The sequence below is a fragment of the Emydura macquarii genome, unplaced genomic scaffold, assembly GCF_026122565.2.
Source record: "Emydura macquarii macquarii isolate MOO-44397 ecotype Brisbane River unplaced genomic scaffold, CSIRO-AGI_Emac_v2 contig_1551, whole genome shotgun sequence".
Taxonomy (NCBI): Eukaryota; Metazoa; Chordata; order Testudines; family Chelidae; genus Emydura; species Emydura macquarii.
This window is the reverse complement of record NW_027131688.1, coordinates 9,568,817-9,596,255: the sequence shown is the minus strand read 5'-3', so window position 1 is coordinate 9,596,255 and position 27,439 is coordinate 9,568,817. Positions and strand designations below refer to the sequence as shown.

General features: G+C 43.0%; 2 protein-coding genes across 5 annotated transcripts in view; one reads left to right on the top strand and one right to left on the bottom strand.

Moving 5' to 3' along the window:
- Positions 1-4,537: 4,537 nt before the first annotated feature.
- Positions 4,538-15,163, bottom strand: SOCS4 (suppressor of cytokine signaling 4). Of its 4 annotated transcripts, XM_067554811.1 has the most exons (3): positions 15,087-15,145; positions 14,144-14,259; positions 4,538-7,127 (listed from the first exon to the last, which is right to left on the bottom strand). In XM_067554811.1, the coding sequence occupies exon 3, from the start codon at positions 7,026-7,028 to the stop codon at positions 5,718-5,720; it is 1,311 nt and encodes a 436-aa protein (XP_067410912.1). In that variant the 5' UTR covers positions 7,029-7,127; positions 14,144-14,259; positions 15,087-15,145; the 3' UTR covers positions 4,538-5,717. The 4 variants fall into 4 exon arrangements, with proteins under 4 accessions (XP_067410912.1, XP_067410913.1, XP_067410910.1 ...); XM_067554812.1 differs by lacking the exon at positions 14,144-14,259 and having other exon boundaries at positions 15,091-15,163; XM_067554809.1 differs by lacking the exon at positions 14,144-14,259 and having other exon boundaries at positions 15,087-15,158.
- Positions 15,164-18,027: 2,864 nt separating this feature from the next.
- The window catches only part of WDHD1 (WD repeat and HMG-box DNA binding protein 1), a 45,827-nt gene continuing 36,415 nt past the window's right edge, over positions 18,028-27,439 (top strand). The window contains exons 1-2 of the mRNA XM_067554808.1: positions 18,028-18,111; positions 25,866-25,977. Coding sequence (XP_067410909.1) covers positions 18,035-18,111; positions 25,866-25,977 — 189 coding nt within the window. The 5' untranslated portion in view covers positions 18,028-18,034. The remainder of the gene's footprint in view (positions 18,112-25,865; positions 25,978-27,439) is intronic.

Below are 27,439 nucleotides of genomic sequence, written 5' to 3'. Positions count from 1 at the left end.
AGCTGCTGACAAGAGGGTAGAATCAACAAGAAATACATGCCCCTGATTATCAGAAATGCTGAGCATCTAAAACCTTCACTCACTCCAATGAGAGGTACCTATAATCTGCACTGCTGAGGTCAGGCCAGCAACGTACATTGCTACACAGAGCCATATAAACTTAGTGGGAATAAAATCCAATGTAAAGATTAACCACCAAAACAATCTTTTCTGTAGGAAAAGCTTATATCTGAAGTTTGTCCACTGTGCATTACAGAGCCTGGCTTTCCTTCCTACGCTTCCTTACCAAACCACTATTTTACTGAAGATAGTGGTAGCTGGGTCTTTTCTTTTCCTTGCCAAATGGGAGGCCCAACTAGCAAAAGTTAAAAGCATTTCACATTTATTACAACCAGCTAGACATGTTTCTAATGTCAGAGTAAAGAAAACCCTTCAAAGGGGTACCCACCCCCGCTATAGTCATTCTGCTTACCCCAAGACTGGCAGTGTGAGCCAGCGGATAAGATCCTGTGCTTGATCTTGGGAGTGTTGGGTTGTATTCCCAATCTAGCCATTGACCTGCTGTATAATCCTGAGTCAATTGCTTCGCATCTCTGTACCCCTTTCCCCTCATGCTTCAGCATTTACTGGCACTCATTTGTTGCCGTGGGGAAGTGTGGGTGAGGAAGAATATTTTACCTTATGACAAACCCATGGACCAAAACTACTGACATATTCATGAGTTTATCCACGGGGTCAGCTTTAGGTGAGGAGGCTGGGTTCGGGAGCAGGAGTTGTGATAGGGCCGGCCCCACATCTGACTGCCACACCAGGCATGCGGATGTCCCTAACACTGAGTACCGTGTGTGATCTATAGCACAAGCTGAGGAGTGGTGATCAACAGCCAAGACCTTCCTAGACCTTCCTAAACCAGGGTTTGCAGACTGACAATAGGCCCAGCGTGGTATAGTGTAGGATTAGCATGGGAAGATCAAGCCCCCAAGCAGTTAAATGGCATGATTTGGCATGGATCTGGGAATCATAGAGATATTTCTAATTTGGCTTCTGACACTTACTCTCTGTGTGACCTTGAGAGACTGTCACAACCTCTTTCAGCCCCAGTTATCTTTGAAGCAGGTATATTTGCCTACTTCACAGAGGTGGTGTTAGGTCTTGTATTTAAGTGCAACACATTAGCAAGCCTGTTAGGGGCAAAGGTGCGAAAAGAACTCAGGGGTGTTCTAAACCAGGTAGGCTCTAAGGCAGGGTCCATCTCAAAAACTAGTCAGTAGGAATTTTTGAGCAAAAGGGGCTTTTTGAATTTTCACATGCTTCACTGTAAAAAAAAGTTTTTGTCTTGTGAAATTACACCCCCCCTCCCCCCCCTCGTCAGATCCCAGGGTTGCAAAAAAATCACACTAAATGACTTGGCTAACAAAACAACCTACACAAATTTTCACAAAAACTCATTCAGCAATTTTATTCCTATTTAGTTACTTGATGATGACCTGTTCTGTTCATTCCCTCTGAAGCACCTGGCATTGGCCACTGTCAGAAGACAGGATACCGGGCTAGATAGACCATTGGTTTGACGCAGTATGGCCATTCTTATGTACTTTAAATAGATATGATTATTAACCATCACATGAAAGGCTCTGTTTTTACGCGCACACACACTAGCCATCCTATTGAGCTATTTAGTCTCCCCAAACTATAGACAACTCTGGAAGAACCAAGCTACTGTTTCTTTTCAGTGTTGTGACAACAGATGCCACAATTACAGAGGCTGCATAAAAATATATAAGAAAAAGCTGAAAAATTGCAGCAGGCTGTAAAATTGCATCCGAGAGACATTGGTCTCATTGCCTTTCATTACAAAGGGACAACAATTTTTGTTGTTGAAAATGAAGCTAGTCTTCACTTTGTAAGCCTTCATTAAAGCACTCATCTACCTTCATAATGGGCTCAGTGTAGGAACCTAAATATATTAGATCATCTTTATGGGTTACAATCTAGTTTTTCTATGGTGTTGTGGCAAACAGAATGATGATCAATTCCACTTAAGTAAGCAATCCTTTAGTTATGAAGCACTTGGCTTATATTGGAGTTTCTGAAGACCAGTTTGATTAAGCAGACTGAAAGTGCCTCTGCAAATTTTGGATACATTTAGGTTTGGACTATTTATTAGTCAATCATGGACCAAGACCCCACTGTGTTGAACCCTGTGCACACATGGAACAAAAGATGACTCCTGCTTTTCAGCCAGTCTTATATGAATACGGCAGTGGTAGATCATGAAGAAATAGATGTCCTGATAAGAACTAGCTTAAAAAAATTTATGAATACTCTTACATAGAGAAATGCCTGGTCTATGCAATGAAGTTAGCTGAAGTGAAGTAGTGCAAGGAAGTTTGCATCGGCGGCTATGGACAATTTAATGGTATCAGTTCCCTAATTGCAATTTGCACATACCAGGGCAGAGTTTCAGCTGCTGTAAACTTTTCATAGTCTCAACAATGGTGCTATGATAGTTTACACCAGCTGAGGATCTGCACCATAGTGTATTCATCAACATATGTCCATGTAAAACCATGGATTGATGATTAGCATTTTGGTCCCTGGAGACTTTGGTTCACAACCAATTTAAAGCACAAGTGAAAACAAACACGATGGTCTCCTTTTAGTCCCTCGTGGAAATATATCTACATCACAATGACAATAGGTTAGTTCAATGCATGTTGTTTGCTTAGAAGGCTGAGGCCTGAAACAGAAGATGTGACACAGAGACCCATTTGCAGTTCACTATTCTGTGTCTGCAACTCATCAGGCCTGACATACTCTCTGCACCTCACACACTGATGTCATGATAGATACCCAAAAGGTGGCATGTAATATATCATTGGAAAACTAATAACTCACTGATAATTAATATTCTTGAGTGGTGTATGTAAGAGATGTGTACAAAGAGTTATAAGTTTGTGCTAGGATCATGTTCTTAACATGTGCTTGGCAAACACTGCATAAGCCCACACTGTCTTAGATGAAGGAATGGGTATTTGCTTCTCTGACAAATTTGGTCATCAGGGAGAAACAATGAAGATACATTTACATGAAACTAATATGGGGAGGAAAAAGCACGAAGTCTTCACCAGACCACACGGTAGCTCCCAGCAGGAGAAAAGTTACTTTACCTGAGAACACATTTCAAAGGTTTACTGGTCTATAAAGACAAGGGGTCTGAACCTCCAATGATAAGCAATGGAATCAACCGATTGTATACAATACTGCTGAATTATAAAAGTGTATTGAATAGGTCTTATGAAACTCTGTGACATGCTGGTGTTTAACATCATTGTGAAATATATGCATTAACACTATATGAGGAATTATGGAGACTTACTGATATTATGCCTTAAAGTCTGTGACCAAACCCAGGGAGAAAGAAGTTCTCTCTCAGCCAGAAAGGAAGGCAGCTATCTACTGTCTCCAATGCAAATTAAGAAGCCTGGAATCAAAACAACAGAAGCCCTATTTACATACAAATCAGTTGGGGGAGAGGGTATAGGAAATCCACAAGAAACCTTCCTGGCTCTTAAAACAGAGACGGTGAGACAATGGAGTGATGTAAGGGGGCAAAAAGACACTTGACTTAGCCATCACTTGAGGATTCAAGGGGCCAGAGCTCTGAAAATCACAGAACACTGGGTTCTTCAATGTTGAATGGTCAATGGCGGTTGCAGTCTTGAGGAACTGAACAGAGGTGAGAAACCTACTCAGGCAAAGATTGTAACTTGCTGAAATTAAGTTTTAGTCCTAGAAGGGTATTTTTTACTTATTTGCTTGTAGCCCTTTCTATTTGTATTCCTAATACTTGGTATAATTTGAACCTATGACTTTGTTTAATAAATTTGTTCTACTTTTACTATAAACCAATTCAGTTCCGTGACTGAAATAAAGAGGGTTTGTCAAACCTCAGTTAAATTAACACACTGCAGTGTACTGTGTCTTTAAAGGAGCAACACACTTGACTTCTGTGAATGTTTTAGGAGAGGGGAGACAGGGAGACAACTGTGGAAATGTGGGATTGGGGGACCATTAGGCTGTCTGCAAAGAACAGTAACTGGGAAGTGGAAGCCTCGGCAGAACCTGCATGCTTGTACGCTGGCTGTTGGCATTCAGGCTGAGAGCCACAGCAGCATAGTATTTAAGGCACCAAGAGCTGCAGGGGCAGCAATGACAACCCCCTACTGGTCTGGGTTGAACCCTAAGGCATCACTGAAGAATTTTTAGGCAAGGAACACAGTGCTTCAGTGGAACTGTGTGGGAAAATTTGCACAGCAACTCCAAGCACTATTAAGTCTCCAACTTTGGGGGAGCAGAGGGGAGATTTGCTGCCCAAAGTTCATATAATTTTCCGACAACTGAAATTAAAATGGCCAAAAGAAACCATGTAATGTGATTTTAGGTTCCAATTCTGCAAACATTTATGCACGTGCTTAATTTATGCACATGAGTGATCATTCAAGTAAAAAAGACTGCTCATGTTTAAAGTCAATCACATATTGAAGGATCAGGGCCTAAATTCCTAAGGGGTTATTCAACAGGTCACAAACTGTTCACATGGTTAAAGGGAAAAAACAATTTGTTCACTTTAGTTACCAATATTATTACTTATCACATTTGACAGACTGGCTAAACTGAGCCCAGTGTCATAAACAGAGGTGAGTCCCTTCAAAAAAGACAGAGATTGGAGGGTGCTCAGCACATCAGAGAACTGGGCCCCTCTGCCCTTTACAGTCAACAGTTCTATGCCTGGCCATGCACCCACTGAAGTTAACTGGGATTTTGCGGTTGATTCAAGTGTGAGATTAATACTAATTTATTGAAAAGGAGGCAAGAGTTTGATTTTCATAAATGACCCCACAAATATAACATAAAATGGTGCAGCTTTCTGGAGGATTATCCATGCATAATTTTCTTGCACAGAAAATTTGGCAGCAAGCAATCTTGCCTTGTGAAATGTAGCATCTGATCAATCTGTAGTAGCTTCTTCTAAACCATATTTAAATGAAAAACCTCCCTAGTACTAATGAAGTAAGAAGGTTATCCATCTTCTCTTCAGGATTAACAGTGCAAGACAAAACAGTTTAATATGCCCAAATGGCAAAAGTGTTTAGAGAAATAAGAATAGAAAAAACTTCATAGCAATAACTGCCCATCAAAAGATAAAGATTGAATAATATTTTACACAGTAATAATGTTAGAAATAGACTGATTAATTTTACTATATAGCTCATATCACTCATTTTAAAAGATAGATAGAAAATACAGATTAGTCAATCTTTAGTTTACAGTGCATACAATGTTTCAAACATGCCTGCAACATATGTAAATTACAATATAAAAAGACAAATCTAATTCAAATAGGAATTCTTATCTTTAAATCTAAAGACTATCCCTATGTGGAAACCCCAGAAAACCTGCCTGAAATTCCGTAAAACCCTAGAGGGTATGAACATTACCAAAAAACCACAGACTCAGGTGAGTTGACTAAAAAGGGGTGGCAGGAAAAGTCAATGTACGTTTGACTAGAAAGACCCAGGCAGAGGCTAGTTTGGACCATAAATAATCTGCAGAAAAAATTCAAACTGTCATAGAAAAAAATTCAAGGGAGGAAGGACAGAACACAAACTTAATCTGATCAAGAGACAACCCCTATTCCCACACAAAACTACATTCTAACTTTGTTGCTCTGGTACATCGATCCTGAGTACTCTAACTTTTGATTTATAGTGATATTCCTTAAGATATAATTTGACAGATGGAGGAATAGGAAGAGCATCAATGCCATCATATGTTGTAGAGTTGCAAATAACTGTTTTGCATATATGCTGAAGGGAAAAAGGAAAAGTCCTGTTTAAGGGAGTAGATAAAAGTGGTTCAAAGAACATACAAGAGTTCGGGTCTTTATAATGCTCTAAGAGACCAGTAATGTCAGGAGAATGGAAGACACAAGGATCGTGAGCATCAAAGCTGAAGTTATGATTCCACTGTTCAATCCTTGCATGAAGAGAACGACTATAGCGTCTAAAACTAACAGAAAACAAATAGTCTTCTTGGGCAGAGTCTCGTAGTAAAAAAGTTCCTTCTGGCTTTCCTTCTAATAGTGCCTCAGCTGCATATTTGTCCATTACGCCCCAGTAGCATGGATTGTTATTGATCTGAAGAAGGTCTGGGACAAGACAGTGGACATAATCAATCTGGGTATGATATTTGGGAGGAGTTTCCAACTGTAGCAGCTCATCATCGGTTTCCCATCTGGGTTTGTTCCTCTTTCTAGAACTTGTGCAAAGTGTTATAACTTCATCATCTGAGTCCATGTCACTGTCCTCTTTATTATTCTTTAACACCTTGCTCATTACCGATTCAGTCCTAGGATCACATTTACAGGAGTTGCTATCTGTAATGTCACACGACTGAGAGAAAGAGTTTACTCCCCCATCTGTGCTCTCTCCATCTCTCAGCTGATCACCCTTCTCTTCACTTTGTGATAAATCAGTGATTATCCAATCTTCTGATTTTTGGCTTATGGGGGCAGTGTGTCTTTTAATTAAGTGCCACCGAAAAGCTAACTCTGATCGTGGTGGGAAAGGACACTTATCTAGCATTAATTCACTGATATGGATTTTTCTCTTTGACGGAACCACTGAAGAGTGCCGACTGCTACAGTTCTTTATAGGAAAACACTGTCCCACAGCATCTTGCAATTTCTGTTTAAGAGACCGGCCTAAAAATCTGTGGCCACACGAACGATCTAAATCCAGTTCAATAGACGAACAGCTGTGCTTCCTCTCTTGGCTCCTGAAACCAGCCGCTGGTTTTCCTATACTACTTGCTGCTTCACCATCAGAACAATTATCGTTCTTTTTTGACCATGAGAGCTTCTTTCCACTCCATACATAACCATCCTTTCTGTCTGCACTCCTACTACGACTGGTTTTGGGTCTCACGTCTATGTTTTTACTATTACTTTCTTTATTTTCTGCCATTTTGACAGCTTAACTCCACAAGTCCCAGAGCTGTAGGTTGCGTTCTTCTGTAACAGTTTCTACAGCATGAAGCTTCTTTCAGGCATTTTCTGGAAGTATCTAAGAAAACAGAAAACACAACTAGGTTAACAGCTTATCAAGTTCACAACACAAGATCAATGCAAGTGTATAAATGACAGTAATGGCAATTCACTGCTGGCATATGTATAAATAATATAATCAAGCTCAATTCATTACAAAGATTCTTCACAAACACTGGCTTGGTCGCAGACTAGACACTCTTAATCCTTCTCCATTATTAACATTTTCCAGTAGTTAACATCTCCTTGAGTATGAATAAGGCATACATTCACCACGCTTTATAGCAGAAAGACTTGGTTGTTGACAACAATTTGCACCAGGTAGGCTGTAAAATGGCACACTACATGCATTAGGTTATATTGCTCTGGTTGTTCACTGAGCAAATGCTGTATCTACTCCAATCAGCCTTTCAGGAAAGAAAAAGCCAGAACAGAAACAAAGTAGGTCAAAGAGTACAAAGAGCTACTGTACCTAGATGATATACTTGTTTGTTACTAATCTGCAAAGTCTGATGCCAGGGATCCTATTCTTAATTGACACTTTTGGGTCACTTTCAGGATACAAAATAAATTAAAAATAAGTAAGTCATAGATTCTGCCAATCTTCAAATGCTGTTTTCATTTATTTTTCAAAATGGAGTTAAAAAAAAACATTCTGTCCCCAGGGGGTTGAAATATCTGGGGCTTTACATACTGAAAAGGATTAAAACAAATCCAGATCCCTTACTAAAAGCAATTGAAAAAGGGCCATGAAAAATGGAGCTGCTTATTACTCATTGTGGAAGAAAATTTACATGAAATGAGTGTTTCTCTAAGACGTATACTTGCTTAGTTCACTCCCTAGGTTTGCTTCCCAAGGCTTATTGTATTCTTAGAGTTCAAGTGTGTGTACTGAGGGGGAAGGGAGGGGGGCATCTTGAAAAAATCTCCTTCTGAGTACATAGTTGAAAGTATAATAGTCCATTTTTCAAGACGCATGGCAAGCTGCACCTATGTACTCCACACGTATGTCATAACCTGAGCTAGAAGGTTTTTCCATGATTTTTCCCCACCAAATCAAGATATGCTTCCTCTCTTCCACTTTTTAAAAACTGACAGAGATGGTGAATACTAAGAAGGGAAAGAAAAGGCATACACTTCCTCTCATCAAGAGAATTACCCAGCATTCTACCCTGTCGCTCTGCATTCCCTGAGGGGCTAAGCATGCCAGCTCTTCTGCATGCTGAAGTTCTCTTCACTTTTGTTAGTGAGTGAGCAAGAGAGTAAGATGATAAATTAAAACTATGTCTCTCATATGGAACTACACAGCGCTGCTATTAGGCTAGCAAAACGTGTAAATTTAATAAATGGGCCAAATTCATCCCTGATGTAACACCACTGTGGAATTTTGGAGTCACTTCATTTTATAAGAAAGTATTTCCCACAAACAGTGTGGACATGCAGGGGTATGTCTACACTGCAGCTGGCAGCGAGCTTCCCAGCCTTGGTAGACAGATTTGTGGCAGTGGGGCTAGTACTAGCACACGGAAAATAGTTCTGGGGAAACTGAGGCACCGGCGGAGGCTTGGGCCAGCTACCCAAGCTCAGACCCACCCTATCCCCTGGCTCCGAGCCCAGGTGGCTAAACCTGAGCTACCGCCATATAGCTATTTTTAGCGTGCTAGCCCCACCCTGTCTACCCAGGCTGGGAGACTCACTCCCAGCTGCCGTGTAGACATATCCTATCTATTGAGTAGGGGAAATGTACAGGAAGTATCAGAAGCTTGTGAAAAGTATTTGATTACAGCATGATGATTAAAAACTCAACAAAATATCTAATATTGGAGAATGGGGCCTACAGGCCTGGAGAGTAAGTTTAACGGATTCGTTGACCCAGTTTTCACTTACATCCATATACATATATGATGAACAATTATCATTTGTACTGAAGTAGTGCCTAGAAGATCCAATCAGGGATCAGGCTCCTGTTGTGGAAGACACACACACTTTATGAAAAGTTGCCCTGCCCCAAAGAGAATATTATTTCCTAGTTCCATCTGCTGCTGTAGACTAATTCTGTCATGCCAATTAGAGAGACAATTGCTACTCAAAACATAAATATATGACTATGCAAGAGTACATGACACTGCACCCTCTCAAAACAGGTCTGAACTTGGCCTGATATAAGGACAAAAAGGATGGTGCAATGGCTTTCTGGGGACCTGGGAGACCCAAATTCAGTTCCTAGCTCTGTACATACTTTCTGTGTGACCTTCAGCAAGCCACTAAGTTCCAGATTTTTAAAGGTATTTAGGCATATAACTCCCCATTGAAATCAATTTAAGTTAGGTGTCTAAATACCTTTGAAAAACTAGCCCTTAGTCTCTGTGTGTGTCAGGGCTTGTCTACACTTAAAACGCTACAGCAGCATTGCTGTGTCTGCCTAGTTCTGTCTACATGGGGACGAAGGTCAGTTTAACTGCGCCGCTCAGGGGTGTGGCTTTCTCACACCCTTTACTGATGTAGTTAAACTTTCCTAATTTTCTTAGACCAGGCCTTTATTCTCTGTTTGTAAAATTAGGATAACAACTAAGTCACAGGGGCATTGTGAGGATAATTACTTTAAAGACTGCGAGGTGCTCAGATATTACAGTTCTGGGAGCCATATAAGTACTGTACTTTAGATAGGTACTGCAGACTTAACTATCCCAACCATAAACTGAAGACTTCCTAACCAAAGAACATCATGTAGATGTACTTCCATTTTGACTGAAATGCAACCCCTAAAAAAAAAAAAAAGGAGAAAGGTAGCAAAGACAGAGTATACTTTTACCTACTGGGCAATGTTGAATGAAGATGCCATCCAGTATACCAAGTTATGAATGTCAGTTCTGAGAACTTTACATTTACAAAGATGAATAGACATGACATTGGCTGACAACTATATACATAAGATTAGATCTCCTATCTACTGAGGCTTTGTTGTAAAGTGGCTATACGTTAGGCACGTTAAAAGCAGATATATCTGACAAAACTCAAATATGAAACTCTTCCTCCTAAATAACTGACAAAACAAAACAGCATGCATGGATAAAACAGGGTTCATTTCTGACTATAGGATTCCAAAGGCTCTCTGACATCATTGTAACTTTAAAATCCCTACAGGGTCATTGCTACACTGTCTTGACATAAATATCAGGATCTCAACTAAAAGCAACATTGAGCGGATGCATTTATATAGTGAAAATGATGCCCCCCAATCAGACAGTAGGCCATTACCAGCCATTGAAAATATCAGGAGAGAGAAAGCCTGATCCTGTGTCCATTGAAGTCAATGGCAAAACTCCCATAGACTTCAGAAGCAATAGGATGAGGGCCATAACAAACACAGGGGAGTCTTGTTCTGAATAACTTGAGTGTTGCTCTACCAAAAAAATTTTTTTTCTACAGCCACTGTGAATGTTTGTCTGCATTCCGCAGCCAATCCCTCCAAAACCTTTCTAATAAAGTTGTTAGTTACGGTTTCCATGTGATTAATTATTTAGACAGTTCTCTACTCAAAATCCAAGTTTCTCCATGTGATCATACCTCTCCTTAAAACTCCTGCCCCTAATATATTACTAACCAATAAGGTTAATTTCAGTCATCATTGTGGAAGTTGATATTTTTATGTAAACTTATAGCATTCAAATCTATTAAAGAATTTTTCCTAACTACTACACGTAGTTTCAGATTGCTTACACGGATATCAACAACTTGTATAAATTAGATCCTATATTCATTCTTTGAATGGTCTATATTTATCTGTCATCTCTTTTTATTATTATTATTATTATTAATTTTAGATTTTTTAAAATAAGTGACTTAAGTTAAGAATGGTCATATTGGGTCAAACCAACGGTCCATCTAGCCCAGTATCCTGTCTTCCTACAGTCGCTGGTGTTAGATGCCTCAGAGCAAATGGATAGAACAGGGCAATTATCGAGTGATCCATCTCCTGTTGTCCAGTTGTAGCTATTATGTAAGTTATTTATGTATTTCTCACTGATCAACTTCTGTTCACATTAATCTTTGACCAATCATTATTTTGGCCATCACACCTCACTTTAACACTTTCATTTCCATTGAAGATGGGACACTATTGGCTTACTTCAAAAATAAACTCAGTTAAACATAGCATTAACTCCCAATTCCCTTGTCTGCATTCTAACTATTTATTTATTTTGATTTATGATGCAGATTCTAAAAGTACCTAACCTTTGGGTGCCTCTGTAATAGATCACAGATACAGTCACACTCAAAAATGGACCCAGCAGCTACATCTCACCCCTACACCAGAAAATAACTGACTAGAGATAAAAATCAAAACCCAAATGATACCTCCCACCTAACAAGAAATCCTGGTTCTGACTCTGCCCTACTCTCCCCCAAAACCCCTTGGTAAATGGGCCTTGCAGCATGCTCTAAAGATTGAAAACTGGGGCTATTTCATATCCAATATGTGCATGTGTGTGGGAAGTAGGTTCCAAAGTTCAGGGCTACTCATGTAAAATGCCTTACTAGAAGTTCCCTTTCTTTTATACTCAGGGAGCTCCAAGCAACCGCCTCTGCAGACCAAACAGCAGGGCCATGTGGAACAGGGAAAGAAGCAGTTTCTCAAGTAGGCAGATACCAAGACAGTCAGAGCTTTATAGAACAAGACTGATCCTTTAAACTCCACACAGAAACCAAACAGGCAGGCTGTGCAAATCAAGGTGCATTGATGTCATGCTCTCAACAACCTTACACCACTTAAGTCAGCTACTGCAATCTGCACAAGCTTCAGTGTCCAGGTAGATTTAAAGTGTAGCCCCGTGTAGTGCGCCTTGCAATAATCTAATACTCAGTCAATAAAGGCATGGATGATGGTAGTAGCAAGGTCTGGGGGAAAAAAATGGTTGCAGCCTCTTGGCCAAGCAAAGAGGAAACAAGTCTTAATAGAAAAACTACTGCTAGATAATCTTGTAACAGCAGCTGAGGATCCAATACTACCCCCAGATCGTACTTTAACAACAAATGGAGGGCCGACACAATTACCACCATATCTTCTGGTGTTTCCCTAACCTAACAGCAACACCTCAATCTTATATGGATTCAGCTTCAGCAAGATTAGCTGTAACCTAATTTTGTACTTAAAGCATCCTTTACATTATAAAGCATTTTGGATGAGAGCATTAAAACTAAGTTTTTATGAAAGACACTATGCATAAGACTACTGAATTGTTTTAAAATATTTGACATGAGATTCCCTCAGCCCCCATAAGAAATTTATGAAAAAGCCTGTTGAAGAGAGCAGTTCTACCTTCCCACTCACCTGATTAGGAGTGCCTACTAAACTACTTTGATAGAACACATATTACCCCACACAAGAAGCAAGACTGACTAAAATATATCTGGATATCCCCACTGAAAACGTTTCTGCACAGTTTCCATAAGGTTCTGCAATGAGTACTGAGAATATTAAAAAAAATAAAATAAAAATGGAAGCCTAGAATCTATATTATCACTGACTCAAACATGAAAGCACTAACAATGTGACGATCACAAAGGGCCCAACAGCAGTTCCAATATAAAAATTATTTCCCCCCGCCAGGCATTGATAATGCAACTGCAGAATAAAACTGGACATAAAAGGTTTCATCCTACAAGCAATTTTTCTTGGAAGTATGAATAAAATGGGCCATATTGTTAAAGATCTAGGAAGGGAAATCAGATAAAACTGTTTTCTTATTTCAGATATTTTGTGCTTTTAAGACAAAGAATTTTTTGTCCTTAAAGAAGTAAACTGTATTGCTCCTTTAGTGCTGAATAGTGTTTCAAAGTAATACAGCCAATGGTTTACATACTAGAGTATCTATTCATTTAACTACAACTATATATCCATCATAAATTTCAGTAGGATACCTCTAATTATAGGGTAGTAACAGATCACAATTGTGAGAATGATCCCACAATGGGTCAGATCCTGCAGTCTTTTTTCAAGCAAAACACCTGTCAACATCAAAAGGAAATATGATGCCTGAGTAAGGACTGCAGGATCATATTCTTTAACTGGAGCTTCCCACAATTTCATTGAGACTGGAGGAATTAAGATCACAAAGGAGAATATTAGTTCAATTGAAAACAAAGGAATATTAATTAATGAAGGTTCCAAAGGACCAAATGTGTTTGCAAGGACAATTTTCTTTTTAAGCCACCACCAAAAATACTGAAGGTTTGACTTGTATAGTCAAATTATTATAGCTAAAAAAACCCATAATAGCAGTATCACTCAGAACAGTGTAAGAAAGTGACTTGTATTTACAAAAATATGCCAATGTACTCTGAGAAAGTCTATTTTAGTAGACTTTTAGCAAAAATGACTATGTAAGTCAACACGAAACATAAAATATGTTCATGTGTTCTGCAAACACAAAGCTATAAGACATCAAAAATAAATTTATAGACGTCACAACCTATCTACAGCAACAAACCTGCACCAAAATACTTAGGAGGACAAGTTCTATTTCCTGTTATTCTCCACTTCAGGAAGACACTGGTATGAGAAGAGAGGGAATGTGTCCTTTGAAATACTATTATGTGTCTCTCTAATGCTTCTGAAATCACAGGCATTTAATACCTGACTCTCTGGAATTAACAACAGAAGGAAAACATGATCTATATTGTAGAGCTTTTATTCCATGAATAGGATACAACCCCACTATTAAAAGTTCTGCCTAAAACTATTTTAAAAGTTTAGTAACTGCACCTTTAGGACCACCCTGAAGGACTACAAATGGAAAACAATGCACATTTGCAATGAAGCATACATTTGTACCTACCTATTTCTAAACAGTAGCTTCTGTCACCAGTCTGCTCTGAGCCACATTAAACACCCAGAGTCCCCTCATATCATAAAACACATGTCAAAACGGGAGAACTGATCAAACCTTTGACCCCTACTCTTTGGGCTGCTCGTGAGCAATAAATAAAAGAATAGCATTGTCCTAATGCAAATGCAGCCCACGCTGCACTTACCTGCTGCTCCCCAGCAGAGCCATTACCAGGGGAATATGCAGGTGGGAATCCCAAGCCCGGCAGCGGCAGATAACACTCACCATCAGACACAAAGACAGACTGGATTAACGGCACAGCTGGATGGGTGGGAAGGGGAAGAGAGAATGGCAAAGGAGGCGTGGGGAGAGAGGAAGAAGAGATTAGAGGGAGGAGGAGGAAGATAAGGGGGGACTGGAGGAAAATGAATGAGGCAGGACTAAAATGGGGGCCTGGGATAGGGAGGGGAAAGAAAAGAGGGGGCTGGGGGCAAAGAGGGGACACGAGGAAGAAGTGGAGAGGGGCAGGAGGAAGGGGGTAGTTAGGGGAGAGAGGGGGGTAAGGCAGGGAGCAAGACAAAGGCGGGGAAGTGGGGCAGGGAGAGGAAGAGGGGGCAGGCTGGGGCAGCCGCAGGAGGAAGGGGGAATGGGGCAGGTTGGGGGAGAGGGGCAGACGGAAAAGAAGGAAGGGGGCGTGGGGCAGCCTGGGGGGGGGGGAGGAGTGGGGCAGGAGGAAGAGGAGGAAGGGGGAGTGGGGCAGGCTGGAGCAGAAGGAGGAGGAGTGGGGCAGGTTGGGGGAGACGGAAGAGAAGGAAGGGGCGTGGGGCAGGAGAGAGGGAGAAGGGCAGGCTGGGGGGGAGGAGTGGGGCAGGAGGAAGAGGAGGACGGGGGAGTGGGGCAGGCTGGAGCAGAAGGAGGAGGAGTGGGGCAGGTTGGGGGAGACGGAAGAGAAGGAAGGGGCGTGGGGCAGGAGAGAGGGAGAAGGGCAGGCTGGGGGGGAGGAGTGGGGCAGGAGGAAGAGGAGGGGGCGGGCTGAGGGAGGAGGAGTGGGGCAGTTTGGGGGAGAGGGGCAAGAGGGGCGGGGCAGGGAGTCGCCTGTCGGGCTGGGTGAACCCGCCGCCCGCTGGGCGAAGCCCGGCTCCCCTCACCTGCCTGGGCAGCGCCGCTCCGAAGCGGCCTCAGTCGCGCCCGCCGCCGCCGCCATCCTCCTTCCCTGTTCCCTTCCCCGGCGGAGTCAGCTCCACCTCCCGGGCCCGCCCCGCCCCGCCCCGGGGTCCCGGCCGCCCCGCCCCGGCCGCTGACGGAGCAGGCCCGCGCCGGCGCGGCGCTGGGAGCGCGGGAAGGCGGGAAGAGGGGCCGGTGAGTGCCGGGCCGGCGCGGGCTGGGGCTGTCGGGGCGCGGGTGGGTGAGGGAGGGAGGGAGTGTCTGTCTGTCTGTCTGTCGGGCGGTCGGGCGGTCGGTGCCTGCCCTGACAGGATCTAGGGCCCCGGGGCGGGCAGCCGGCTGAGGGGAGGGTGCTGGCCGGGAGCCAGGGCCCGCACACGGGGGGGCAGGGTGCACTTTACCGGGCCCAGGCTGCAGCCCCATGACTCGGTGTGTGGGGCGGGCCCGTGTTACAAGTTTGTGCTGGGCCCGGAAAAATGATGCTTTGGGCCCCGCGGGGAGCGCCGGCTGGGTGCGGACCGGCCGGGCGGGAAAGCAGGAGCGGAGATGGGGGGTGCCTGCCTGCCGGTGACCCCTGCACCGGGCCCGGCCAGCCCTCTGGGGCTGGGGGCAGAAATCCCCTTAGCACACAAGATACCAGCTCCCCCCTCCCCCCGCTTCACCTCCTCCTGGAGGTCCAGGACTCCCAGGGGGTGGGGTGGGGGTGGGGTTGTATCACACCCTCCCTCCCTCATGCGGGTGGAGAAGGTCATGGTACATGAATGTATCTTAGGGCTGTATCATTTCGGAGTGGGGGGGGGGTCTCTCCCCATCTTGACCCCCATCGATCTTTTACGTAAAGGCGTCAGGAGCAGCCAGTGATCAGCGGGAAGCCATGAGGATTTGTCTACATTGCATATTAAGCCTGGGCTCTGGCTCAGGTTTGAGCTCAAGGGTCCCTCCTCCCCCTCCACACACAAATCAGTCTGACTTGGGACACCCATCCTAGGAGAGGAGCCTGCTGTGCGGGTGGGTCAGAGTCCTGTCATTCTGCAATGTGGACGCAGCTCAAGCCATGGCCCTGAGTCAGAAGGTTTGCACAGTGCAGTGTGGACGCGTTAGCATGGCTGTGAGACACAGGTTTATAATGCTGTGTTAAGGCTTGAGCGCAACCTTGGAAACACTGCTGCCTACACCGTGATTAAAAAACCCGTGGCACTGATTCAGGGCTTGCGGGATCAGGCTGCAGAGCAGTAAAAATGCAGTGTAGATGGTAGGGCTCAGAAACCGTGGGTCTTCAGACCCAGGCTCCAGCCTGGGCCCAGACGTCTCCACTGCAGTTTTATACCTCTGCAGCCTGAGCCCTATGAGCCCAAGTCAGCTGACCCAGGTCAAGGGTGACTGTCCCATGGGTCTTTCATTGCTGTGTAGACTTACACACTGAATCCGTGAGCCTTGGTGTCAGACCCAAGGTTAATGTACAGTGTAGACAAGAATCCACTGTGGACTTTGGAGGCAGCTCTGTGACACCCACCTCTGTATGTATGGTCCATAGTCTCCAGCAGATTGTGATAATAAAGCCTGCTATTTGAGACCCAAGCTGGTTGCTTGCGGGGGGCAGACTTGGTTCCACTGGTGGAATGATCTGCTCCTTCCAGCAGGTATTTGCCTCCTTAGTAGAGGATGAAGATTATCTGGCCTTATGCTACATGCTGAATAAATTATTTGAATCTGATATCTGGTCATTTTTTTCTATTGCCAGTAAATGTCCAGTGATGCTTGCACTGAGGTCTCCACCTCCGGTAGGCAACACTCTGTCTTAAGGAGCTACTGTACTTCCCAGTCCTGCAGCCTTTCACCATTAGCTAAAGACCCATCACTCTAGGCAAATGGTTTTCACCGGTTCCCTGGGAGGTTGCTAAAGTCAGTTTTTACCATAAATCGTAACAAATAAAATATATCAGGACATTTATATAACAGACCTATATACATTGTGTATTTTGAAGTTTTATCCACTTTATAGGTTTGCTGTCAGGGTAGAATAGAAACTCTTCAGGTATTAGAAAAAGCAGACATGTGGAGGCAGTTTTCTTATTTTAAGAGCCACTGTGTTTAACAATGTTCTCGTGGACCTTCAAAAAACACAAGTAAAAATGAAGGGGTGTGTGTGTGTGTGTGTGTGTCTGTCTGTCTGTCTGTCTGTCTGTGGTTCAGTCTCAAGTCAGTTCATGAAGAGTTTAAAATACCGAACTATTCTGCTTATACCAATACAACTTAGATCATATGTAGAATTGTAGATTAGATGGCTTTTAAAAAAAGTCTTCTGTTCCAGTTACATACTTTGAAGTGACTGTTATTTGGATCTGATGTTTATCCATATTTATTTCCCTCATAATAAAGGTACAGGCTTGTCACAAAGCCATTGGTGTTGCTTACGTGAGCCCCAGTCCTTCAGTTGGATCCACCCAGGTGAACCCTTGTGTTTGCATGAGATCCCGCTAAAGTCATTGGAGCTCTACATGGGTGCATGGTTCTGCCTGCTTGGATACAGTTGCACTACTCGGTGGCACACTAACTCTTTTGGCATGGGTTGACAGTTGTTAATAAAGTTCTGATCAGTTTAACTCTCATATAGTAAAGTGGTATGCTCTCCGTGTGTATTTGTTTAACTAGAAATACTGCAGTATTTGCTAATCCCCCCCTCCAAATTTCCTCATTTTCCTTCATTGTATTTTTTAGTAATATTTTTCAAAATACAGATATTTTGAAGTGATGCTTATGAACACTGTCAAGCTCTTTAACAGGAAAAAGATCTTGCAAAAATATCACTGCATCAAAATGTTTTAACTACTGAAGTTTGAATAGTGTTTTCCTGTTATTAACACTAACAAATCGCTTATGTTTGTTCTATAAAGCTTTAAATTTTTTTTTGATTATATAGATAAGAGAGAAGATGCCTTCAACACAAAAGCCAATGCGCTATGGGCACACAGAAGGCCACACAGATGTCTGCTTTGATGACTCTGGAAGGTAAATTATTGACTGTAGGACTTCTTGAGTAGTTCATATGTGTACAAGCAGTGCCATTGATATTGCAGAACTAGAAGGGGGTAGAGAAGAGTGATGAGAATGTTCACAGGCCTGGCAAAACTCTTGTATGAAGAGATGTTGAAAAGATTAGGATTGTTTACTTTAGAAAGGAGTTGAGTAAAAGGGGACATGATACAAGTGTATTAAAATAATGACCAGTATAGAGAAGGTAGATCAAGAGCTTCTGCTGTCCATGTTTCATAGCTCAAGAAGAAGGGTACAGTCAATGAAATTGAAAGGTGGGAAATTCAACACCAATAAATAGAAATACTTTTTCACAGATGTGTAATTAAACTGTGGAACTCACTGCCACAGAAAGTCACTGAGGCAGAGATCTTTACAAGGTTAAAAAAAATTATTGGATATTTATATGATATTTTTATCATTATTAATTAGAATCATAGAGTTGGAAGGGACCTCAGGATGTCATCTAGTCCAACCCCCTGCTCAAAGAGGACTAACCAGGACTAACCTCAGCTAAATAATCCCAGCCAGGGTTTTGTCAAGCCGCATCTTAAAAACCTCCAAAGATGGAGATTCCACCACCTCCCTAGGTAACCCATTCCAGTGCTTCACCACCCTCCTAGTGAAAAATTAGGACAGCTCCAGATATTCACATCAAGAATACCTGGATTTGTCCTAATTAATGATGGTAAAAACTTTGGAAGGGATTCAGGGTTTAAACCAATTTCTAAATTTTAGCGGTCAGGATGAGATATAATGTGGAGGGCAGATTATCCCACATCTGTCATGGTTCTTACACCTTTCTATAAAGCATCTGGTACTGGTCATTGACAGAGATAGGATACTGGACTGGATTAACTTTGGGTCTGACCCAGTCTGGCAATTCCTCTGTTCCTTAGACTTTGCTGAGAGTTGGTTATAAGGCCTTTACATTCTGATGCCTCAATCATGCAATGACTTACACATGCAATTAACTTAACGCCCATGAGTAGTCCCACAGGTTGTAGTAGAAATGAGGCAGACTGAGGAAAAGTGTTATGTGCATATAGACATTGGAAATCCAAAATGTAGCTGCATAGATCCAGCTATTGGCTTGCTAAGTTTTAGTGTCTGTTTGGTTTAGATCTTGGACTGTTATTTTATTTGAAGTTGAAAGAATATAAACCAAACATTCTCCATTAACTTGTAGTCTAGAGAAAACTCAAGAAGCAAAAGTTAAATGTGTTAAGGGCCTGTTCCATATCTAACTGAGGTCAGTTGAAAGACTACTGTTGTCTGCAATGAGCTTTGGATCAGGCCCTATGTGAAGATTTTGCCGGGTAACTTTAATCTTCCTAACAAGAGACTTTGTTCACTTAAAGTCAGGGTCACTTAAAGTCAGTGTGTTTTATAACAATTCAAATGCTAAAAAATAAGGAAATCATAAGTTAAGACAGCAGGCACCCCAGCGCAATGCCAACCTACAAGCATTGTCCCACTACCATTATGACACTCCACTCCACTAACACCCTTTGTAACATGCTCAATTGCAGCTCTGCAATACAATGGCTCTTTGCATGCACACATCAAAGAACTGAAGATTGCACAGAAAAAAACAACCTTAATTCCTACATTCCAATGCTATGTTATTTAATTATAATTATAACACTACAAGCGTACCATACAATTGCAGGGAAAAGAGTACAAAGTTTGGTCACATATTCAATTTCTTACTGTAATAAAAAACAAACTTCTGTATACAGTATTAACATTATGACTTTAAAATAATCAGCTCAAATATACAATATACACAATTAAACAAAACTGTACATACACACATATACATACGTTATATAACAAAGTAACAAACAAGTCAGGGTAAAGGTGGTGAGATGTAGGCTATGTCTACACTTAAATGCCATAGCAGTACAGCTGTTGTTCTCCAGCTACACCACTGTAGTGTTTTGAGTGTAGACACTCACTACAGCGATGGGAAGGGTTCTCCCATCACTGTAGTTAATCCACCTCCCTAAGAAGTGGTAGCTAGGTCAAAGGAAGAATTCTTCCATCAATCTAGCCCTGTCTACATCAGGGGTTAGGTTGGCATAGCTACATCTCTCAGAGGTGTGGATTTTTCACAACCCTCAGAGATGTAGCTATGCCAATGTAAGTTTTCAATGTAGACTAGCCTGTTGTATGGTTTTCAATTCTTTGGATCTACCCAGGTGTAGTGTGATAATGCTGCTGAATTGAAACTGAGCCTGGTCTACACTACAGAGTTAGATCGATGCAAGGCAGCTTATATCAACCTAACTATGTAAGTGTCTACACTCAAATTTTGCTCCCACTGATGTAACTATGCTGACTTAGGTTATGTCTACACTGCAGAGTGAAGTAGATTTAATTTAAATCGACCTTCACCCGCCGAGCTGCAGAATTTGAATGAGCGTGATCACACCATGCTCATTGCGTTGGGGGATTGCATCCCCACCATCTGCGCTTATGTCGGCAATCAAAGCAGTGCACTATGGGTAGCTATCCAATAGTGCAATTACCCGCAGTGGCGTTTGGGAAGGTTTTAATCCTCCCATAATGCAGCATCCCTCCCTCCTTGTCCCAGTCCAAACAAACTGACGATTGCCTTTTTGCGCCATTTTTTCAAACCCTTCACTCTGTGCTACACAATTGCCTGAGAGGAATGGAGCCCGCTCAGCTCTGCAACTATTATTGTGAGCATCACAAACACTTCATGACTTATTCTACAGGAGCCGCACTGCTGAAAATTGCGATGTTACTGAGGCCGCCTTGCTACAAGCCATAGAATGAAACAGTTCCCATTTGCTGCACGCTGTCACTCACCATCTGCAGGCAGTGGTGTGCCACTTCTTGTCCTGGGAAACAAGCAGTGACTGGTGGGATCGCATACTTATGAACGTGTGGGATGATGAGCAGTGGCTGCAGAACTTTCGTATGTGAAAGGCCACTTTCTTGGAACTTTGCGCAGAGCTGTCCCCAGCCCTGAAATGCATGAATACTCGCTTGAGACCCGCTCTGACTGGAGAAGAGAGTGGCCATCGCTCTGTGGAAGCTAGCAACGCCAGACTGCTACCAGTCAGTTGTGAATCAATTCAGAGTCGGTAAATCCACTGTGGGAGCAGCTGTGATACAAGTGTGCCGTGCTATTAATAGACTTCTGCTAAGAAGGGTAGTGACTTTGGGAAACGTGGAGGACATAGTGGAAGGCTTTTCCGCAATGGGGTTCCCTAACTGTGGAGGGGCCATAGATGGCATACACATCCCTATCTTAGCACCGGACCACCTTGCTACAGAGTACATAACTTGAAAGAGATACTTCTCAATGGTGTTGCAGGCCCTTGTGGATCACAGGGGACGCTTCACTGACATCAGTGTGGGGTGGTCTGGAAAGGGCATGACTCGGGTCTGTTAAAAAAGATGCAGGTGGGCAGAACTCAGGTCTGTTAAAAAAGATGCAGGTGGGCAGAACTCAGGTCTGTTAAAAAAGATGCAGGTGGGCAGAACTCGGGTCTGTTAAAAAAGATGCAGGTGGGCACTTTCTTCCTTGATTAAAAAATAAATATTGGCAATGTTGAAATGCCAATCATGATCCTGGGGGGTCCTGCCTACCCCTTGCTCCCCGGCTAATGAAGCCCTACACCGGGCACCTGGACAGTGAGAAGGAGCATTTCAATAATAGGCTCAGCAAGTGCAGAATGGTGGTGGAATGTGCATCTGGATGTTTAAAGGCACGCTGGCGTGGTTTGCTCACTAGGTTAGACCTCAGTGAAAGAAACGTCCCAATAGTTATCTCTGCCTGCTGTGTGCTCCATAATGTATGTGAGACAAAGGGGGAGAAGTTCCCATGGGTTGGGTTTTGGAGACAGATAGGCTGGCTGCCAATTTTGAATAGCCAAATGCCAGTGCAACACTGAGAGCCAATCACGGAGCGTTGCGCCTCAGGGAAGCACTGAAAAACCGCTTTTGCAATGAGACACAACAGTAATGTGCATCGCTTATCTGTGCTGTGCTTTCACTTTGCATTCCCTACCCATCCCCACCAATACAGTTTCCCCTCCCTCTCTCCCTTTATTCCTCTCTTATCAATAAATAAACAGTAATGAATTGTAAAGCAGTACTATTTTATTAGTGATCCTTCACAGAGGGGGGGAAAAGGAAGATAATTTAACATTCCGCATGCATAGTCTGGGTGCTGAGAGGGGATACAGAGCTCATTTTGGCTGTGCACACTGGAAAGAATCACACATTCCCACTTCTTAAAGGGGCTGTCGCCTCTTTCTGTTCCCCTCAACCGGCGACGAGCGGAGCACATACTGCACCCTGCTCAGCCTCCTCCTAGACCACTTGAGGTGGGAGCTAGGAAAGAGTGCGTTAGCTCAGAGTTTTGCAGGGGCTGCAGAGGGAGTCTCTTCTGCCGCTTAGCTTCCTGAACCTCAGCCAGATGCCTCAATATGTCTGACTGATTATGCATTATACGCAGAATCTCATTTTGTGTTGAATGCTCACACTCCTGTGCTGCCTTCCTGCTGTCCATATCCAAGTTCAGTTTGTCTGATAATGAAATCCTCCACGCTCTTAGCTCTGTGTCAGTAGCCGTAGAGGCGTTCATTATCTCATTGAACATGTTATTCTGAGGTGGGTTTTTTTTCGCCTTCTTATCTGCAACAGGCTCTCTGCTAGAGTATGAGACGATGTGTTGAAGGCCACGTTGTCCACTGTAAGGGAAGCAAAGCACAAGGTACCCATTGTTAACTCGTCCCATGGATGTAAAACAGTGTTACAATGTAAAAATAAGTGCCCTGGACATTCCCAAGAGAAGGCTAGAACCGCATACCATTCTCTAACTATTGCATGGGTTGGAGTGCCTTTCTAGCCAGGGTAAGAAGGGGCTGTTGCATCTATATTAGGGAAATCCCTGGTACCTGTGATGCACAAGTCCATGCGTCCCAGAGCAGCCTGGATTTTGGACTCCCATTGTCCTCCATAAATCAGACTTTTAAGAGGCGGTGGAAGGGGTGTGGGGTGGGTAGAGGTTAACCATCTCTGGAGGAAAAAAATGGACACCTGTTTGCGAATTCCAGAGGCCCGTAGCAACAACGTCCTGCTTAGTGACTTGCGGTGTGCTGAACCAAGAAACCATCCCTGCCTGCGGAATAACACACAGTAAAAAAAAAAACTGTCTTGGGCGGGTAATATAAACGTGCACCATCTTTCCTAGGTAAGCATGAGTGATATCAGTCTGCTGAGAGTCACACAGGCAGAAAGGGAGGATTTGCTGCAAGTATCTGGCTACAGGCTTGGTCCTTGTGCTGCTGTACTATGTTCCATGATGATACCTGCACAATTAATAACAGAGTGGCGGGGGAAAGTGTCCTATTGCAGTGGAAGAAATAAGGCTGCCCTCCCAAGAAACCTTCCGCAAAGGATTGCAGAGTACTTACATGAAAGCTTCCTGGAAATACCGATGGAGAATTCTCGGAGCATCGCAGTGCATGTAAATAATCTTTTTTGAGGTGAAACCAATGCTTAAGCACACCAACAACGAAGAAGCACAGCCCCACCACCACAAGTACCACTTCCCGCAGGTACAAGATTCTGGACTGGGGATATAACCAAAGAGTTGCAATTTGCAGTGTATATTCACCAGATGTGCCTTCCCTGGCATCCCAATCAGTCATGGTTTCCTGTGTCCAGCTAGGCTGCTCCTGTGTAGCAAACAGCTTCTGGCTTTCAGGGAGAAGGGACACCCCACTCGCCTGCACCCTGTTCTTCTCCTCATCCTCCTCCTTCTCGTCCACAGACTCGTCCTCATTCATCCTGGCTTCGGATTCCCCCGAGATATCAACGCTGCGTTGTGGCACAGTGATTGGGTCTCCGCTGAGAATCACATGCAGCTTCTTGTAAAAGCAGCATGTTTTAGGTGACGGACCAGAATGACTGTTCGCTTCTCTAGTTTTCTAATACGCCTGCCTCAGCTCTTTGATCTTAATGCGACACTGCTGCTCATCCCTGTTCTGCCCCGTCTCCAACATGCTGCGAGATATCGTCTCATAGATATCCAAATTTCTTTTTCTGGCTTGGAGCTGAGCCAGAACAGACTCTTCGCCCCACAGACTGATGAGATCCAAGACCTCAAGTTGGGTCCAGGCTGGAGTGCGTTTGTGGTGTGCAGTCGCCATGATCAGTTGTGCTGGCAAGCTCTCTCCACACTGACCTAACAGGAAATGGGAATTCAAATTTTCCTGGAGCTTGAGGGGAGGAGCTGTTTACGTGGCCACAGTGCAGCAGAGTGTGAATGTCCAGAGCAGTAACAACAGACATTATGGATACCTCCTGGAAGCCAATGACGTTGATTTCTCTTGCGCTCTGCCTGCACTGATGCTCATTCGACCCATAGAATTCGACTTCAGTGCTATGCCACTTGCGGAGGTGGTTTTATTAAGTTAAATTTTACCGTGATTTAGGTCAGTGGAACTGATGTGCCAGTGGAGACGCATACTTTGTCGTCGACAGAAGCCGCATTCCGTCGACCTACATTGTCAGTATAGATCAGGCCTCAATAACTCCACCTCCACGAGAGGTGTAGAGTCAGTGTCGATTTAGTTAGGTCAATGCATTGTCAGTCTAGACACTGTATTGCTTACATTGACTGCTGCTGCTATTCAAAAGCTGTCCCGCAGTGCCCTACATTGACAGTTCAATCTGTGCAAGTGCTCCTGGTAAGGAAGTGCACCGCCAACACAAGGAATAAAGTGTAGACACGGACACATGATGTAATTACTGTGACGGCTGTACGCTGATGCAAGTTAGGTCAACTTAATTTTGTAGTGTAGTTGTGGTCTGAGTATATTAAAAGAGGGTATTAGTGTCAGAATGGTATGGGGCTTGATCTACCAACAAAAAAACAAATCCACAAAAGGACAAAATTCAAAAAACGATTGAGAGAAGTTAAAAAAGCATTCCATTACTTAGCCAACCTGACTGATAGCATGTACAAATGCCTTGGGTTGAACGAAGTACAATGAGAAGAGGATGAAGAGTAGATGAAGTAATGGAATTCTGAGATCATTCTAGCATTTAAAATGGGAGATTCAGATTACTGCTCCAAATCTCTGTTTGTGAAGGAGGTTGTGTCTCAGTTCGTTGCGTCGAAGTTGTAGAAGTGAAATCATGGAAGATAGGAGAGTTGAATTCATAATCTTGATAGTTTTTAAAAGGCCTGCAGTTCTGTACAGCTATCTCCGCTTCAATCAAGTGTGTTTCAGCACATTCAGATTTGGCCAAAACTTTGTGACTGGCTGGAGGGGGGGCAGATTTTCAGAGGCACAAAAGACAGTTGGATGCCCAACTCTCCGTGAAAGTCAGTGCAAGTTGAGCTCCTAACTTTCCTTTGTGCTGTTGAAAATTTATCCCTAGCTACTGAAAAATGCATTGGCTGGTAAGTGTATGAGTATCTAAGGGCAGATACAAAAGAGTGATAGGCATATCTAATTAGTAGACATGGACTCAATTATTGTGTTTACTAGCAAAATTGCAGACTTTTCGTGCTGGATAATGAGTGTTTTTCATATTATTTGAAGAATAAATATACTTAAAATGTTTCATTTAATAAAAACATGAATTTTGTAAACATTTTTTCTCATATTTTGGGTTGAGGAAAATCACAATAACCCTGCTATGTGCAAATGTTAATAGTGATGTTATTTTCTTAACAGCTGTATTGTAACTTGTGGCAGTGATGGAGATGTTAGGATATGGGAAAACCTGGATGATGATGATCCTAAGTCCATCAGTGTGGGAGAAAAAGCGTATTCATTTGCTTTAAAGGTATTAGTAGAACATTTCCTATGAAATGTGCAATATGGGTGCTGATATATACTTTGCAATTGCAAAATCTTCCTCGTGCTTAACTGTATGTATGTGAACTCAATGGGACCACTGACATGCATGGAAATATTTGCAGGACTGGAGCTAGAATGACATTGGATTTAGCAAATCCAATAACTTGATTTAATGTTAAGCATATAACTCATTGCATTAAGTTATATAACACAGGCTACTGTATTTGTTGAAAGCTAACTTATTTTATTAATGTTGTCAGAGACGCATCTTACATGAGATTAAAAGGATCTGTCTTAATCATACGATCATAGAAATGTAGGGCTGGAAGGAACCTCAAGAGGTCATGTGGTGCAGCCCCCTGCACTGTGGCAGGACCAAGTAAACCTAGACCATCCCTGACATGTGTTTGACTAACCTGTTCTTAAAAACCTGCAGCGATGGGGATTTCACAGCCTCCCTTAGAAGCCTATTCCAGAGCTTAACTACACTTATAATTAGAAAGTTTTCCTAATATCTAATCTAAATCTCCCTTGCTGCAGATTAAGCCCATTTCTTCCTGTCCCACCTTCAGTGGACATGATGAAGAATCAGTCATGGTCCTCTTTATAACAGCCCTTAACATATTTGAAGACTGTTATGAGGTCCCCCCGATTGTCTTCTTTTTTCAAGACTAAACATGCCCAGTTTTTTTAATGTTTTCTCATTGGTCAGGTTTTGTAAATCTTTTATACTTTTTGTTGCTGTCCTCTGGATTCTCTCTAATTTGTCCATATCTTTCTTAAAGTATGGTGCCCAGAATTGGACCCAGCACTCTAGATGAGGCCTCGCCAGTGCTAAGTAGAGCAATCACCTCCCGTGTCTCACATACGACATTCATGTGAATGCACCCCAGAATGATATTAGCCTTTTTGGCTACTGCATCACATTGTTGACTCATGCAATTTGTGATCCACAATAACTCCCAGATCCTTTTCAGCAGTACTACCATTTAGCCAATTATTTCCCATTTTGTAGTTGTGCATTTTATTTTTCTTTCCTAAATGAAGTGCTTTGCATTTGTCTTTATTGAATTTCATCTTGTTGATTTCAGACCAATTCTCTAATTTGTTAATACTGTCCTCCAGAGTGCTTGCAACCCCTCCCAGCTTGATGTCATCTGCAAATGTTATAAGCATCCTCTCCACTCCATTATCCAAGTCATTAATGAAAATGTTGAATAGTACCAGACCGTGCACCAAACACTGCTGGACCCCACTAGATATTTGGCGGGGGAGGAGGCAGGATCTGATGGAAGTCAGGCTGGCTCTGCATGGTAGTGGGGCCAGGGAGAGTACATCACCTTCACCCTCTGACTCACTTCTGCAGGCCACTCAGTTTGTCTGGGTTGGGGGCGGAGGGGGCACAAACAAAAATTATAACTCAAAGTGGGGGACGGCTCAGCTCAAAA

Coding starts and splice junctions, on each gene's coding strand:
- SOCS4 (XM_067554812.1), bottom strand. CDS start 7,028: ATGGCAGAAAATAAAGAAAGTAATAGTAAAAACATAGACGTGAGACCC.